Source organism: Octodon degus, unplaced genomic scaffold (assembly GCF_000260255.1).
Source record: "Octodon degus isolate 3935 unplaced genomic scaffold, OctDeg1.0 scaffold00012, whole genome shotgun sequence".
In the NCBI taxonomy this organism is placed as follows: domain Eukaryota; kingdom Metazoa; phylum Chordata; class Mammalia; order Rodentia; family Octodontidae; genus Octodon; species Octodon degus.
Genome location: NW_004524588.1, coordinates 12,848,113 through 12,866,223, shown reverse-complemented (window position 1 = coordinate 12,866,223; position 18,111 = coordinate 12,848,113). Strand labels below are relative to the sequence as shown.

The 18,111-nt window shown below is 38.1% G+C and overlaps 1 protein-coding gene and 1 non-coding gene across 2 annotated transcripts in view; one reads left to right on the top strand and one right to left on the bottom strand.

The window, feature by feature from the left end:
• The window catches only part of Rdx (radixin), a 64,664-nt gene that overhangs the window by 16,248 nt on the left and 30,305 nt on the right, over positions 1 to 18,111 (bottom strand). The window contains exons 10-13 of the mRNA XM_004626216.2: positions 12,873 to 13,033; positions 11,931 to 12,023; positions 9,257 to 9,502; positions 8,029 to 8,189 (exon numbers count right to left, since the gene is read on the bottom strand). Of these exons, the coding sequence (XP_004626273.1) occupies positions 8,029 to 8,189; positions 9,257 to 9,502; positions 11,931 to 12,023; positions 12,873 to 13,033 (661 nt within the window). The remainder of the gene's footprint in view (positions 1 to 8,028; positions 8,190 to 9,256; positions 9,503 to 11,930; positions 12,024 to 12,872; positions 13,034 to 18,111) is intronic.
• On the top strand, positions 8,568 to 8,674 carry LOC111815209. The gene has a single exon (XR_002819954.1). It is a non-coding gene; the product is annotated as a U6 spliceosomal RNA (small nuclear RNA).

Here is an 18,111-nt window from a genome sequence, read left to right as displayed (position 1 = left end):
AAATAAAAATAAATTAAAAATGCCAGCCCCGGAAAAAAAAAATGCATATAAACTGCTACATGACAAAATGGTTTTGTTTTATATTAACAAAAATGTTTTCAACTAATGATCAACTACTTTTAAAGACGTTACCTTATTTTGGAAATAATTAAGTACTTGAACAAATAAAAGGTTCCAAGAAACCTAAATAAGCTAGGAAGCAAATGTGCAAATTCTAGTGAAACAAATCACTGAACTGTGATTTCCTTTCGCAAACATTGAAAGATTTTGCTTTTTCATAGAACTACTTTCAAAATGCACTAAACAGTTGTAAAATCTCTAACCGATATATGAACTTTTTTTTTTTTTTAATATTTTTTGTGTATTTATTTGTGTGTGTGTGTCTAGCTCAGCCCACCAGGGGGCGGGGCGGGCTGGCATGTGGTGCTGGGGGATCGAACCGCGGTCCCTGTGCTTTGCTAAGCTTGTTCTAAGTAGGTGCTTTAGACCACTGAGCCATCTAACCAGTCCCAATATATATGAACTTTATGTTTCAAAATTCATGAACAGACACCATCTACTTGCAATTTAGACTGCTAAGGGACAATATCCACTTGCATTCATAAGTTGTTATAGTTAAAACTATCATAGTCAATAAGTGTGTACACATGTTGAGATCCTCTTTACTCTACTATGTTCTAGTAGTTATACCACCTTCATAATCTGATTTTCTGACCTTTAAAAACCTACTTGAAAAAGCCTTTTCACTACATTCTTAGAATCATCTGAGAACACAAAGACTGATGGAATTACTGCTAGTATGGACGTACCACTCTGAAGTGATCCCCTGGCCTGTAAACAGTAATTCAAGGTGGTTATTAACTATGTCTAAGTATTACATTTTTGGAAAGACAGCACATCTAGAATCTGTATCCATATCTAATTCCAGAGAAAGTCTCTCAAGAGAATGTGGCTCACAGCTACAAAGCCAGTTACCAAAGAAGAATACAAAAGAGTGAGACCCAGAAGACATGGGATTAAACCTGTCTGTTCTGGACAGCTTTCATTTCTAGCTTACTAAGGAATCAATGCTCTAAACGTTGAAGATAAAAGAATGGAGATGCAAGTGTCCCAAAAGAAATCACATCTGAGAATAAGCAGAACAAATATTACTAAACATGTGGACAAATTACAACTAGATAGTGATTTCTTTTAAATTTGTATCCTCACAGCAATAATCTTTTTTCAGTATACGCTGTTCTTCTATAAGGTTTTCTTTGGTTAGGGAAGTCTTCTGTGGTTTCTAATATACTTTGCATAACATGAATTTTCATTTTCAAAGCAAGATTTAATTTCTGTTCCTTCGCAGAGCCACTAGATGTCCTTATATCAAACCAACCTGCCTCAGCAAAGGACTCAGAACTCATCAATTCCTGGTCTAAACCATTCTGGCTTTACTGCCCTAAAACCCATCAGCACACAGTGACTCTCATTTTCTATTTAATTTTGCATCTCTATAGTTGCTAACCACTGTACTTTCTCCTGTCATTCATTTTAGTAATTATCTTCATCAAAAACAATTTTTCATTAAAAAAAAAATTCCATTCAGGAGCCAGACACAGTAGCATAACCTCTAGTTCTCACTTCTCAGGAATAATTACTTAAGCCCAGGGTTTTAAAGCCAGTCTAGGCAACAAAATAAGACACTATGGGTTTGTAATTTTTTTTTTTTTTTAAAAAGCCCATAAGCTCAGAAAAGATGCCAAACTTCTTTTATGATTTGTAAAACGTATCATGGAAGTGCAAATTAAAAGCACAATGAACAAAATACTGGTTAACACAAAGCAGGGAAGGGGAACAGGAGGTGGGAGGGAAGAGATTTAAAAAGTGAAGAAAAATGAAAAGGGGCTCTACAAAATGGGAAGGAGGCCAGGAGACTGTGGAGGGAAGGTGGGTAGGAAGGGACATGTGCCTCTGCGCCTGGCTAAGAAGGAAATCCTTGGTGGGACAGTTGCAGTTCTTGCTGAGGATGTGGAAAACTCGGAGTTCCTGCACACTGTGGGAAGGAAGGCACTTGGCTACTACTCTGGGAACAGTACGACAGCTCCTCAAAGTTAGGGTTGTCATCTGATCTAGAATGATCATTTGATCCGGCACTTCCATTTGTAGATATCTACCGCAAACACATCCAAGAAGGGACTCAGACACACTGTGCGCCACTGTTCCAGCAGCCCAGCCAGAACTGAGGACCCAGTCGTTCGTAAGGTGATAAATGGAAAAGCGTGGCAGACGCAGATGGGTGGCAGTCTCGAACTGGAATGAAATGCTGATAAATGCTTATGCTTGGCTATTGAGCCAGACACAAAAAGACAAACATGCTGTAGGAGTTCATTTTTATGAGGTACCCAGAAGCCTTAAATTCATAGTGATAAAGTGTAACAGTGGTTACCCAAGACAAGGGAGGAGAAACGGGCAACTGCTGTTTCTTGGTAGTTTCCGTTTGGGATCCTCAGTTCCAGAGGCAAATACTGGTGAGGGCTCTACAACAATCCGAATGTACTTAACACCAAAAAAACAATATGCTTAAAAAGAGTGAGGGGAAGATATGATTCATGGGCTTATGCTCTAATAATGTTTTTCCATTTATTTTTGCTTGTTTCTTCCAGACAATTCCTACTATACAATATAGTCAACATTTAGACCATAAAAGCTTTTGAATATAGGCAAATATTATCTCTTGGCAATTAAACTGCAGGTAGATGGTATCTCTCCATGAATTTTGAAATACAATGTCTTCTTGTTCATGTATAGGTTAAATATATTATGTATATTTTGCTCCAAAACCAATGTATAGAGTCAAGCATGAAAACACTTTAACTCCACTAAACTTCTCAATACTTAGTATAGACATTAGCAATCACTATCCTTGATTCTTGTAGTAGAGCGTCTCTTTATAACCTTAGGAAAACTTACGAAATTTGTGACTTTATCTTTCAGGATATACTAACCAACGTTTAAAATTTGCTCTGGGAGACGTAATAACGTCCTAGAGAACAAGCACACTTGAGGGACTTACGCCACACGTTCATTCGCCGTCTCCAGTCACTCTCCTAGTGTTATTCTCCCCTATATTGTAGTTTCCTTCATTATACAACTGCTATTTATTTACTTACTTTTGGTGCCGGAGACTGAACTCAGGACATTGCGCGTGCCAGGCAGGCACTTAAGCCACTGAGCTACATCCCTGGCCCCCCAAGTATGTATTTTAGTAGAAGCAGCTAGAATTTAAAAATAATTACGTAAGCTGAACTGCTGCATCTGTTTCAATTGCTAGACTTGAATTTCATACTTTTCAGTATAAATGAAAGGAAAAGAAAGAATATTGCCTTACTCTGAGAACTATGCACATTTCTAAGTGTAAAACAAGATAAAACACTTCAGTTGAAAAAACAAAATGGCTCTCATGACATACATATAATCTATGTTTTAACAGAAAGAATTTTTCCCAGGATAGTCACATAAACCTCAGAAATCTGGATGCCATATTGCCACCATGATGGGCCTTTAGCTGCGCTGATTTAGTAAAGAAAAAAAGAAGACCTAAAGTCAGTATCACTATTTTCAGAGCAAAGTGGATGGCATGCATAAATAACAAAATGAATCTAAATTTTTAAAATGATAAACCAGAAGTGAACAATCAGTATGATAATAAAATAAACTTCACAGATGGAAGCAACTGGCCAGCCAGAAAGCATGGAGGAATCTGGGCATACAAGTAACACACATCAACCATATGGCACTGCTGCGCTGAAAAGATCTCTGGTACTGTGCACATAAATATGAAAGATCTAAGACATGTGGAGTCTGTGTTTTAAAGTGGCCAAAATAGTCATTCTAATCTTGTTTCTGGCTTCTCAAAATAACAAGCTCTTAATAAATACAATTATGGCTACTAAAGTTTTTAAATAAGAAAACAGAGCCACTCTGAAGAGAACTCCAAAGCCAAATAGATTAACCTGAGTTCACAGGATGTACCATTCAATGGATCCTTAAGGTTCTATAGCAGATAGTGGACATACTTAAAATTCCTAAGGCAGTGATAAATAGAAAGCTCCTGTATCACAGAACTTATAGGGCATAGTATGGAGTGATAACAGTAATGATTTTTCCAGAGAGAAAATAGCTATTAAATTCTTGAAAAACTGACCTTTTATTAAGTAGATTTACTAAGGAAAAAGTGGGAGTTAAAATTCATTTAATTAGAAAGGCAAAGGATGAGACTACGACACATGGAACACTAACCTGAGCCCATGTTTTTCTATGTACCAGGGTAGAAAACCTGCTGTCAGAAGATTTGGGTATTTTGTTGTTGTTTTATGACCCAAGGTTTCACTATGCTGTCCAGGCCAGCCTTGAACTCACTTTGCAGCCCAGGCTAGCCTTGAACTCGCAGTGATCCTCTTAACTCAGCCTGCCATGTGCTGGGACGCCTGGACATTTTTCTTAAAATAAAACCTAAATTTTGAGCTTTCAACATGTACTAAGATTATTGCCATTCCACATGACATTATCAGCTTAGAATATTTAGAATTTGACAACTTATCTTTAGTTTTAAAATGGTATAAAATAACATGGTAAAGTTCTGCTCTTTTAGAACAAATTTAAGAACCTAACCAGGATAGCTCCACATTTAACTATTTCCATATTAATGATATTTAAGCTCTGCCTTACTAATTAGGTCAGCAAATAACACTAAAGTTAGTAATTCTTTATGTATATCAAACAGGCTTTTTAAACTGATGAGTTGTTTTTATTGTGTATGCATGCAGTGGGATGCTTTGGGATTTAAACAGTTTATCTTGTTTTTATTTCTAAAACACCTCCACGTAACAAGGTGGTCAAAGCTGGAACAGCACGTGACAGCTCTTCTTGTTTTAATCCTGGCACTAATATTAAGACATTCTTAAGGATGAGAGTAAGTTCAAGCACAGTGTAAGTTAACTTTATAAATGACAATTCTGGATTTAAAAGAAAAGTTAAGTGAAGGGCAAAACAAAGATTCCTCTTTCTTTCCAGATCAAGGAGGTGACCATCTTCCTTGAATAGACTAGTGACACATATCACTTACTGTAAACTGAGAACATGATTGGTTATTATTTTTGGAAAAGATTTATCACTTTAAAAATCTTTGTTAAAATTAGTAATAGTAATGTTTTTAAAAATGCAATTTGCTTCTGCATTTATGATTAATGTTTAGATAATTGCAGTCAGCATAGAATTCTTTAAAGACTACCATCCTCCCCCCCAAAACCAGGGATTGAACTCAGGCCCTTGCGCTTGCTCTACTGAGCCATCTCCCCAGTCCTAAAGACGACCAGTTTTAACAGTAAAAATGAATCATTGCTAATGATTCTGCATCTTCAAGAAAAAAGCAACTACATAATAAAAATGACTGGGAAATCCTAAATTACTTTCTGTTGTCAAGAGAGCAAATTTATGGGACTGGGAAGATGGATCAGTAGAATAAGTGCTTCCCTGGCAAGCGCAAGGGCCTAAATTCAATCCCTGGTTCTGAAAAAAAAAACAACCAAACAAACAAACAAAAAACGCGAATTTAATGTTTTAATTTTCCACAGAAGTAGTCACTGTAATTTCCATGGTAAATGAGGTATAGTTCGGGGGAAAAATAAATCTCTGAGAATTTTAAAGCTTTTCCCTATTCACTTCTCATTTTTAAGATGTGAGCATTCACAGCTCTGACAGATTATAATTTTCAGGAAATATACAAGAAATTTATGTTAAATAACAACAGTGGACCTTGAAGCCATAAGCTTTTTGTCACTTTATTGTTAACCACTGAATATTATCCAAAATTAGAGATGTACTGTAACTGAATTGTACAACACAAAATTATGCTAATGGTAAAAGTCTATTGGAATTTACCAAATATTCATTAGTATATTTTTACATTGCTATATGGACATGTGCTCTCAAATGCTAATGAAAAAGTTATGAAAATTCATATGCAAATGGCTGTTTCTGTTTAGAAAAATTCACACGCTTTAAAAATGGATTAAATCCACTTGAATCCTAATCTACAAATAGATCATAAACAGCAAATATAACTGGTAATCTTTCAACACTGTAACAAGCTGATGTAGCAATGGTAGTGCACACAATTCAAAACGGGGAAAGTCAATGAAAACTCAAAGTCCATGCTTTTCTCCTAGTAGGGTTTCAATGCTTTGGAGAAGCGAACACTTGTATCTGAAAGCGTGAAGAGAGAGTCTACACTCTCACTCTGACGTACTGCAAGTAGAGACATTCTCTTCGGGAGGGTTCTGAAGGGTGTGCACAGCCGCTGTACAACAGCCACGTGAAGATTAACCAGTTATCTTTTGTCCAAAAAATATATTAAGCCAAACCTTTCCTTTTCATGTCTGCCCAGATTAATCCTTTTAAAGTCAGCAAAATAAAAAAAAAAGGGAAATATTTTCAGACACAACTTGAATCTACTGTGCATGAAAAATGTTTAATAAATGGCAATTTAATAGAATGTAAATTTGCATAATACCAAATGGAAAGTAGCTGAACCACACAGAGAAAACAAGGCTTTTCATATCTTCCAATCCAGGTGTTTCACAATAAAGAAAATATTAGAACATCTGGGGAAAGAATTCTTAGGTAAGACATGATAGAAATTAATATATGATAAATTTATAATTTCTAAAATGGATGACCCAATTTTTTAGAGACAGAAAACAAATACAGTATACTACAAGGATCATGAACTATCATATCAAGAAATGAAGGTACAGATATTCTTCATGTGCTACAGATTACATCTCTTACATAGACACGCACACTCTGCTTCAGACACATGACACCCCTCCAGTAAGACATTACACCAGTGTAAGCTTATGCTTTTAATACAAGTCAGAGCCCTACATTCAGCTCTACAAAAAGGCAGTTTAAAAACTTAGCACTAAGGAGAATAAAATCTGAAAAGTATTCTTTCATGATTGGGGCTGTCTCTGTATAAGCGTCAGCTCACACATTCCATCATGTTTGAATGGCCAGTCGCTGTGGGTGTAGTAGTGAGGTAGTATTACTGTCCCCTTCTTGGGACTCTGATGTTTTCATATGCTGCCTTCCTAGGAAGGTCCAGATTTTTAACGATTATAATCAATTACCCAAAATGTACATTTTTTTATTAGATATGTTTTTCTAAATCAACCTATGAAAGAACAAAACTTTTTGGATCTTTCACAGATAACTTGTTTACAAGTAGTTTCATCAATAAACTCTCCTAGAAACTACTACCTTCTGTCTACAACCTTCTGTCTACAACCACTGAAGTGGCAAGAAAACTACCAAAAAAAAAAAAAAAAAAACAAAAAACATAGGACATGAAACAGTAATCAGTTTAGCTGTCAAAGATGACAATTAAGCAAATAACAAATAATAATTATATTGGGATTTTAAAAATAACCACCAAGCACACACTATTCTGTTAGATTTATAGTCATCTGCTACACAATAGTCAAGACTTCTGTCCACCCAACCACGACAACTGTCTTAAACACTGCCAACGACCTGCATGACAGCAGGCTTATGGGCATGGTAGGATGGAAGGGTACACTGAGAGAATGTGAACGAGGACATGGGAAGGATGGAAGAGGCAACTGACTGGCCTGAACACTCTGAAATAGTCACCATTATTCTTTAAAATGCACAAAGTGCTCCAACCACACAGACACTTCTCAGACATGATAATTAGTGTTACTTGTTAACAACAACAGGAAATGGAAATGGAAATGGAGGTAATGGAACACTGTTCTCAATTTCCTGGCCCAAAAGAAAAAAAACGACACCACACTGCCTTAGAGGTGAAGAGCTCTCCTTAAATCTGTCTTTTAGCCACCACAGTCAACCTGGTGTAAGTGCTTTGGCAAGGTAGGATGCGTTCCATCACATCTGCAAAGGCCTGCTTTTCTCTGTTGGTGGTTCAGCTTATGAAGAACATGTATGCAAAATAACAGCTCTCACATTGCTTCAAACTCATCAATACGCTGCTTCGTATTGCCTTGTCGAATCTGTCGAAGAGTCTTGTACTTGTCACGGCCGGCTTTAACATTCTCAGCATGAAGAACATCATTCTGTGTTTTCTTGGTTTCATCTCTGGCTTGGGCTAACTCTGAACTTAGTGCCTATATTAAAAGACAAAGAGTGTAACTGTCACTTTTTCCTTTAACGCTTTTATGTGCTGCATTATGTGGGGCTTTTATGAGCCGCTTGCTTGCTGCTCTTGCTACCCTGCGCCCACCACAAGCTGCTCTCTCCTCTGCCAGAGCCAGCTGGAGAGCCAGCTGAGCACCTGCCTGCCTGGCAAGAGCAAGGAGCCAGGTGGGTCCCCAGTGGTGCATGCTGTGCTGGCCCTGAACCATGCCAGCCACTGAAACCAGGCACAGTGGCACACGCCTGTAATCCAGCACTGGGGAGGCTGAGATAGGAAGATCACTGAGTCCAAGCTGTATAGTGAGACCTTGTACCAAGTAAATACATAAATCTTTTAAAAGTTCAAGGTGGCACTTATTTCAGCAGCACATACACTAAAACTGAAATGATACAGAGAAGATTAGCATGGCCCTTGTGCAAGGACGATGTAACAATAAATGAAGCGTTCTATCCTTAGAAAAAGTTCAAGGTAGTGACTGCAGAGTAATGATGCTTCAAAATCTGAAGTCTGTATCACAAGTCAAGTTTTCTCCAAAGTTGTTATAACTATCCCTTCATTTTCTTTAATTAAAAAAAATCCTGAATTTATATGGGGGAAAAAAAAGTTATGTTAAAATTTCCTATTTTGATCTGATTAATACACGAAAATTTTGCCATTATAAGATCTGGCTAATTCCTATTATGTCTTATTGTTATTTTATTTTTATGGTACCAGGGACCCACTATGTCTTAAAGGTAGTCTATTAAACATCACTGCATTTCAATGCACACTTCGCTGTTTAAAAGCTGAATTGATTTGTTTTCTAACAGCACTGGAATATCTTCTCCCTCTTAAAATGGATCAACGTCTAATTAAGCAACTCATTAACAAACACTTGCTAATACGGCCATGCAACAGAAGAGACAAAAGAGCCTGGCTACAGGTGAAATACTCAAAAAGCGATCATCAGCCAGCCAGATCTCGTGTCCCAACATCCTCCCTTAGGCAGAGGGAACATAAACTGCACCTTAAGCGCGCACTCGGCTGTGAGCCACGCACCTGCAGCTGCTGCTTCACACGCTCGTTCTTCTGGGTCTCCGTGACGCGCTCCTCCTCACTCCTGTGGTTCATCACACCTTCACTGGACAACTCGGCGCTGGCCTCAGCGCTGTTCTCGTCCTGCTCATCGTGCTCGTTTTCTGTGGGAGGAACGACCGGCGGCGGTGGCGGAGGGGGAGGCGGGGCAGACATGACAGTCTTTAACTCTTCTTTGGTCTTTTCCAAGTCCTCTTGGGCTGCAAAAGCCTGAATATTAAAAATAAATTTATGAGCAATTACTATGCAAAACTCCTAACTAAAATCAAATTATCCTACTTAGTGGACAAAAACTACACTTCAGGGTAATGAAAACAGGCTGTGCTGGAGAAAGCTCTGTTTTTCTGGAAAAACACTTTTTTAAAATATCACTTTGCAAGTTCTAATAAAATTAATTCTCGCAAGGATTACCCACTGTTGCTAAAACTGTTACAGATGCTTGATGGGAAATTATTTAGTATAATGAAGACTGCCACATATAACAGATTACATTTGAGCCACATGGTTTAAATAGAATCGGACAATAGAGGGATCACTGTTATTACTGTAATCAATGATCAATTAAAATCACTAATGGGGGCTTCACTAGATACTAATTATCTTTGCCAAGACACACCATGAAATTCCTCACTTCGTCCATGATGTGGGTGATTATTGTCTGGTTCACACAGCTGTCCTGTGTACATTCTTTTGGCCTGTTTTTGGTTTCTGATGGTCTTACTATGTAGTTCAGGCTGGTGTTAAGCTCGCTATGTAGCCCAGGCTGGCCTCAAACTCACTGCGATCCTCCTGCCTCAGCCTCCGAAGTGCTGGAATTACAGGCATGTGCCACCACGCCCCGCTATGCTATGTAATGATTGGTAACAACCCCCTTCACTCTCAGAAGCGCTCCCTTTGGATGTTAAACTACCTGTAAGTCTCACTAGACATTCTGAATGCTGCCTAGTATTGGATAAAAATTCACTGAAGGACAGATCTCTCCAGATCTCATTTTAAATACATATATATGTAAGAATATACAAACAGGAAAGATTCCTGGAAGGATTTGAACTAATGTTTCACAATCACGTCCTAATTTTTGAAATTTTCCTTTGTGTACATTTTCTAACTTTCCAGTTTATAGGAAGGAATTAAATCTATAGTTGCTGTAAGTTGTGCCTCAAGTCCATAAATCAGCCCTAAATGAAATCTATACAATCCTATTAATGGAAATAGCGTACTCAAGAGATTAGCGTAATTTTATTCCTTTCTTTCTATCCTTAGCCCTTTTTATTTTAAGACAGTGTATCCCTAAAGTTCCCACACTGGGCTCCAATTCGGGATGGTCCTGCCTCAGGCAGCACAGTGCTAGGACTACCGGGTGGGCCACAGCCCCCAGCTGTTTCACGGACTGATACACGTGTGCTGCCAAAAGTAAAACTGAGAAAACACTCCAGAAAACTACCCAAGGAAGCTGAAACTTCTACAAAGAAACCTCAACCACAAGTCAAAGAAAAGCATTTTCCAGAACAAGTACATGTTAGTGTAGAAAAGCTATGAACCTACACACCCTTGAGTCCACTACCATTATGATACTGCACACCAATTCCATTTGCATCTAAGAGCTGAAGTCATCTCATCGAGACACGGCGGTGAACACCCGTAATCGCAGCACCTGGGAGGCTGAGACCCAGTATGAGACCAGAATGAGTTACCCAGCAAGACCCTAGCTCAAAACAAAGCTCACTTAAACGTTTCTTATGATCTTATACACCTATTTCTCCAACCACAGGGTGCAAAGCCCACTCATGGGATAGTTTAGACAGCAGCAGTTCACTTATTATGAACTCTCATTAAAAATCCCAATTTCACTCAATAACCCCAGAGGCTGAGGCAGGAAGATCAAAACTTTGACTCCAGACTTGCAAACTCAGTGAGATTCTATTTTAAAATAAAAAATTAAAAGCCAAGAATGTAGTTCAAAAAAAAAAAAAAAAAAAAAAAAAAAAAACACCCCAATTTCACTGTAACCTTATAATTTAACTTCATAACCAATAATTTGTTGCCATGCCCTTTTCAATCTTGCCAAAAGTGTTTATTTTCACTGATACATTATTTTGGATCTCTAATTCTCAAGTGTCTAATATCCCAAACATCCACGCTAAATTACTTTAAAAAATCTTAACTCAGCATGCTACAATCCTATTTTACAATCTGCGGAGCCTGGCGTCAAGGGACACTCACCCTCAAGATCCTTGCCTTAGCAGGTCACTCAAGCCTCCGTAACGCACCTCCTTAATCCCACTTACCAGCCACATAGCCCAACACTTCTGGTCATTTACCAACTGCTTTCAAATCTAGCATGTGTGTCCATACTGCTACACGTTTCCAATTCCCTTCTACTGGGACTGACCACCTCCTTCACGCCTAACTGCCCTCAATCTTTTCCAGCTCCAATATCTAATTTATAGTCAAGACTCAGCTTAAATGTACATGGGTTCCTAATACTTGTCTTGTTTCCACAACAATTAATCACTGCTGTATTCCCAAAATAATGAATCTGATATAAATCTCTATATAGTCACTGTATTGCTGGGTCCACTAATGGGTGGGAATAGCTATTCAAAAAAAGCTAGTCAATGAACACATAAAAGATTACTTTGTGTTGCCACTCAGTAGCTTCCTCTTCCTTCTTCTTCTTGGCTTCTTCTAGAAGTGCAATCTTGGCAGTGAATTCAGCAAGTTCTGCTGCCTAGAGTAATATGTTAAGTTAAATAGTTTTCATGTATATGCCCAGGTTATTTTGCCTTTCCTAGTCTTTCATTTTTAGAAAGGCAATATTCTTTGAAGGTCTGAAGTAGTTGATTTTCATAGCACTGTAGGAAAACGATGTTCTTGAGATGAGCTCAGGTAATGAGCTAACAGGAGACAAAGTAAACATTATTCCATAGCAAATAGTTCATCTTGAGTACTAAGGTACTTAAAATATCACTTAGGAGCTACTATTATCAATAAACTATTTGCTAAATACACAAATAAAATTATGTACACTTAATTAAAATTAATGTTTAACAGCACTTTGTCAAATCTCATCTATTCTGCAGCAACCTCGTAAGTATTATCATCTCTCTTTTCAAAGAAAGGAAATGGAGAGGCTGAATAAAATGCAAAGACATAGCAAGTAAATGCCTGAACCAATACTTGCATCCAAAATCTTCTCAGTATCCTGCTGACTCATTCTTTAGAAGTCCAGCCAATACATAAATAAATCCAACCAACTTTGGCATACAGTTATACAAAGACCCAAAAATATTGTGTCAATTTATGTAAAATAAAAGGTGCCAGAGGGCTCACTGTAGAATCCAGCCAAAGTCAAAGTACATGAGAATCTTTTCTGGGCAACTGGACAGATCACAGAAAAATACCTTTTATCCTGCCTTATTTTTAGGGTTTTGAAATATTTTGGGCTTATTTTCATATTTTGTTACTAAGTTCCTTGTCCCTTTGGTGTGCATCTCAGCAGGTACCGTACTTAGCTTTAGAGGGTCACACCACCCAGTTATCTGAGTTTTTTCCTGGGCCAGAACAACACCCTCCTTACCAGCTGCTCCTGGTTCTTCAGCTGGTCGGCAGCTTGCTTTGCGATGGCGGACTTGGCCTCTTCAGCGGCTCGGCGTTCCTTTTCTAGTCGTTCCGCTTCTTCTTTTGCTCGCTTTCGTTCCTGATCCAATTCTAGAGCTTTTCGAGTCTGCTCTTCTAATTCTGTCAAATATACATATTATCCCACATCCCCAAAATGATTAATTCCAATTATGCTTATCAAAAGAAGCCAAAATGTTAGCAAAAACTCATTTGTTCAGTTTTTCAAAATAAGCATATGCCTCATCTTTAACTTGGTGAAAGAACTTCTAGAAATATATTCTGTAATTCAAAAATGCAAACACATGAAAATCTCTTGTAATCCAAGTTATTTCATAGGGCTTAAAAGCATACATCTGTTATTTAAAATCTTTTTAAAATTTTCACGTCAAGAAAAACAATTTTGATGACTGTGCATTTCTGCATGCCTATAATCTCAGCACTAGGGAGGCCAAGGCAGGAGGATGTACCTAGAGAACAGTGAGCTCAAGGGCCTACCCCACAGATTAAGACCCTGCCTCAAACCAATCCCAGAAAAAAACCCACCCCCCATTTAAAAAACAATTTTATTAAATTATTAAACTGGACTCACTACCCAGTTTGGACTTACAGTGATCCTCCTGTCTCAGCCTCCCCAGTGCTGGGATTACAGGCATACGCCACCACGCCTGGTTTTGGTGGCTGGCACAGCTTGTAGTTACAGGGGTCCAACTCAGGTCCTTGTGCTTATATCGCTGAGCTGTCTCCTCAGACCCCCCATTTTTAAAAGAGAGAGGAGCAATGCATGAAGCTCGCCAGTGGAGGCCCGGCCTGGCCTGGCCTGCAAAAAGGGCTTTAGGCTCAGCCTCTGGCGCCGTAATAGATTTTTTACTTCAGTAAAGAAACCATTATATTTGGAAATCTTGTAAAACACATGTTCAAATTTGCATAAAGTAATATGTATAGGTACCCATTCCCTAAGATGAATGTAATTATTATGTATTACAAACATTAAGATAAATTTTAAAAATTATGTAAGTTTTTGCTTATATAAACTAAGTACATGTGGAGTCTCCATCTCCTTTTTATCTGAAATGTGTGGAATATAAGGATTTCAGAACACGTTTCAGGTTTCAGAACCTATACATAATAAAACAATAGGTAGGGGACCCGACCTAAAAGTGAAACACATTTATTTAAATATGCGCCTTATATTCATAGCCCAATGGTCATTTTATATCACATTTTTAGAATATCTATGCATGCTGTGACTAAGACCAGCCAACCAAGCAACTGAAGACCTGAAAACAAGGTGTCAAACGTGCACACCCACATCTATACCAACGCTATTCACAATACCCAAAGTGTAGATGCAACCCAAGTGCGCCCTCAGGCACACGGGTGAAATATATGGTCACGCACTGAAGTAACTGTTTAGCCTTAAGGAGGGCAGCTGACATGTGTTCTAACAGGCAAATCTTAAGAACATTAGGTGAAATAAGCCTATCACAAAAAGATAAGTTACAATTTGACGTATGCCACATAATTAAAATGGGCCAAGTCCTAAGGACAGAAGCACGGCAGTTGCCAGGGCTGGGGAAAGGGAAACGAGAAGTAACTGCTCAGCAGGTAGTTTCAGGTAAAGCTTCTGTTTTACCAGATGGAAAGACTTACGAGATGGGTGACACTGATGGGTGTTCAACATTATAAATGCATTTAATACCACTGAGCTATATACTTTTACAGTGGGCAAGATGGCAAATTTTGTTTTACATTTCAGACAATATACAATGCTTAATTTTCTAAGGTAATAACTTATTAAGTACTACTTTTTAAACAACAAGGGAAGAATTTGATTTTATTTATTTATTCTTTTTTTTTTTTTTTTTTTTTTTAAACCAGAGATTGAACTCAGGCCCTTGTGCTTGCCAGGCAAGCACTTATTCTACTGAGCCATCTCCCCAACCTATTTATTTATTTTGGCAGAACCGGGGATTGAACTCAGGCCCTTGTGCTTGCCAGGGAAGCACTTATTTTACTGAGCCATCAAGTAATCTGATTTTAAAACAAAAGTAAATACAGAGGTACTGCAGATTATAAACTATTTTATGATTTGGAGAAAGATCTCTGCCATCCAGGGCAGAGCTTGCAGTGGAAGCAAAATTTTGCCACTTTTGTGAACCAATTTGTTTGCAGCCAAAAGCTTTTGTGAACCAAGGTAACACTGCAATAATTTCATATTCAAAATTCTTAAGAAACCATAGAATAAAGACTGCAAACAAACAAACAATAAACCTATTTTAAAATACTTTTACCAATCTAAGAAATGGAGTCTTATGCTTCTCCTCACAAAAAAAATGGGAGGCTTTCTGAGCATGTACAGTACAGAGTGACTTTCAACATGTATTAACTGAAAACAGCAAGATGCATAAAGATATTTAGTCAGAAGTGAGGATGTCCATGGAAGTGCCAACTACTCTAGAGACAGGCAGGAAGAGAGCGTGCCCTAAGCATTCAAGCCCAGACTGGGAAATCTATAGTTAGCAAGACTGCCTCAGAAAAGTATACACGCACGCACGCACGCACGCACGCACACATGGGCTCCACGCACACATGCGTACTCACACTCACACAGATGTAGTATGTGCTGGGTAAGAAAAGCGGAAACAATCTATGTTTAAATATATGTACTGTGTATTTACTTTGTATGCAACATAGGCATTTGCCCTTCCCAGAAGAGTGGAATAATGGCAAAACAGAACACACAGCACAGGAACAGCGTGATGAAGGATGTGTCTTGGAAAAGGAGTAAGTGCCTGCCTAAAAATTTGTGTGCTATTTTCCCTCAAGATGTTTGCCAACTCCTAAAACGCACACATATGGAGTGACACATTAGAAAAACCAGCAGAAAGCAGCTAAAGGGGCTAAAGAGCTAAACAGAATAGCCAGCACCCTCTTACAGCTGTGAAGTTTAAGGATGGTTCCCAGGGGCCCTAGTCCTAGTCAGAAACATCAAGTGAAAATAAAAGGTAACACCTATGGAACCAAAATATTTGCAAACCATGTATCAAATCAGGAACTTGTATACAGAATATAGAGGAACAATGCTTATAAAAATGACAAAATGATAATCCTCCTGAAAATGAGGGCAGAAAATTTGAACTTTATAGATACGGACGACAGGCACGTGGAAAGATGTTCAATGTCCTTAATTAAGGAAACGCAAGTCAAAACCATGCGACAGCACTTCCAACCCAGTAGGACGATTATCACCCAAAAGACCAACACTAACGAGTGTTAAGCACTGCAGAGTGCTTGTGCGGGGCTGGTGGGAATACGATTCAGTATAGTCACTTTAGAAACCACTTGGACAGTTCCTCAGAATTTGAAACACAGTTAATACAGCCCAGCAATTCTACAATTCTACTGCTACAGTACTCAAAGGTAATGAAAACACACAAGAACCTGTACAGTGTTCATAACATTATTCAGAACAGTGGAACCAATCGCAAAGTCCCTCAGCTGACAAGAAAATGATAGAGCATATCCATAAAATGAAACATTATTCGCCATTTTTAAAAGAACGAAATGCTGATAGTGCTACCAAACAGATGACTATGGGGGCTGGGGAGATGGCTCAGTGGTCTAAAGCACCTACTTAGAACAAGTTTAGCAAAAAAGCACAGGGACCATGGTTCAATCCCCCAGCACCACATGCCAGCCAGCCCCACCCTCTGGTGGGCTGAGCTGGCCACACACACACACACACACACACACACACACACACAAATAAAATTAAAAAAAAAAAAAAACAGATGACTATGCACAACATAATACGTAAAAGAAGAAGCTAGTCAGTCATAAGGAACCCCACCTTTCACGATTCCATTCATATGAACGTCTAGGCAGGTCTGGAGGAGTGCATTAGCAACTGCTCACAGCTCAGAGAGCAGTGCTGGGAAGACATGTCCGTGCCCATTAACGGGTATGGGGTTTCTTCTTAGGGTGATGAAAATGTTCTAAAATTGGTGATAATGCCACAACTCTAAACATACTCAAAGGCATTAAATTATGTATTTTAAATGGGAATTATATGGTTTAGGGTTAGGTTCAATGTTGATCTTATGGACTGTGGATATAACTCAGCAGGATAAGCCACCTGCCTGGCAAGCACAAGGTCCTAAGTTCGATCCCCAGTATATATAAATATAAATATGAATTTACATTTACATTGTTGATCTTAAGGGAAAATGTGATACAGTTCTCATTCAGTTCAGTTTGCAGCCAGAATAACAGGGAACTGAGTTCATGAACTATATCTTATCCTGCACAATTACAGGAATAAGCTCACTTTGTAACAGTCATGGCCTCTTCCTCCTAAGAGGCATGCCTATGAGTGCATCAATGAAAAAGTTTTTTTTTTTTTTTTAATATGAAATTAGGAAGGAAATTGAAGTTAAAATGACTTGAGTACAGTTATATGCTAAATTAATGACAGCAGAAGTATCGTTTCTTACTGGGAACACGTACATCTAAATGGATAGCCACATGTACTGCTTTTTATCACATTATCATGTTCACTTCCCTTGTAGCAGTTAAAATTACCTAAATTTTTATTATGTTTAATTTATTCCGGTCTTCCTTTAATAAAATGTGAAGTTCCATGAGAGCAGGGGCCTTCCACGTCAGACCTATATCCCAATACCCAGAACAGCACTTGGCACACATAGGGTTCCTGGTAAGTATCCAGGAACAATGAATGCAGGTGTGCCTCCACCATTTTCTCTAGTCCATTTTACTGAAGATGGAAAGGGACTTTGAAGTTTGTTCAAACAATAACTGAATGCAGGTCTGGCTAAATCATCACCAATGTACTGTCAAGATAATTAAAAAGGATTAAAGGAAGGTAAGTAACAATGCATTAAGGAACAATGTTTTCTTTATTTTAACCTGGTTCTGCACTTAATGATTCACTTGAAATAAACTTTCATAAAAAATTAAGATAAAGATTCTCAAAAAAATTAAAGGTTAACCTATTCAGTATTACTTAAATATGGCCAAAGTTATGGTATTTGAATTAAAATTTAGCATAAATTACAAGACAAACATTCAGATTTTAGAATAGCCTGGAAAAACTTTATTGGAAAACAATAAAACAGATGTCCTTTTCCTTAAAGATGACTGCCTTGAAACTGTCTTGATAGAGATGCTTTGCATTCTTT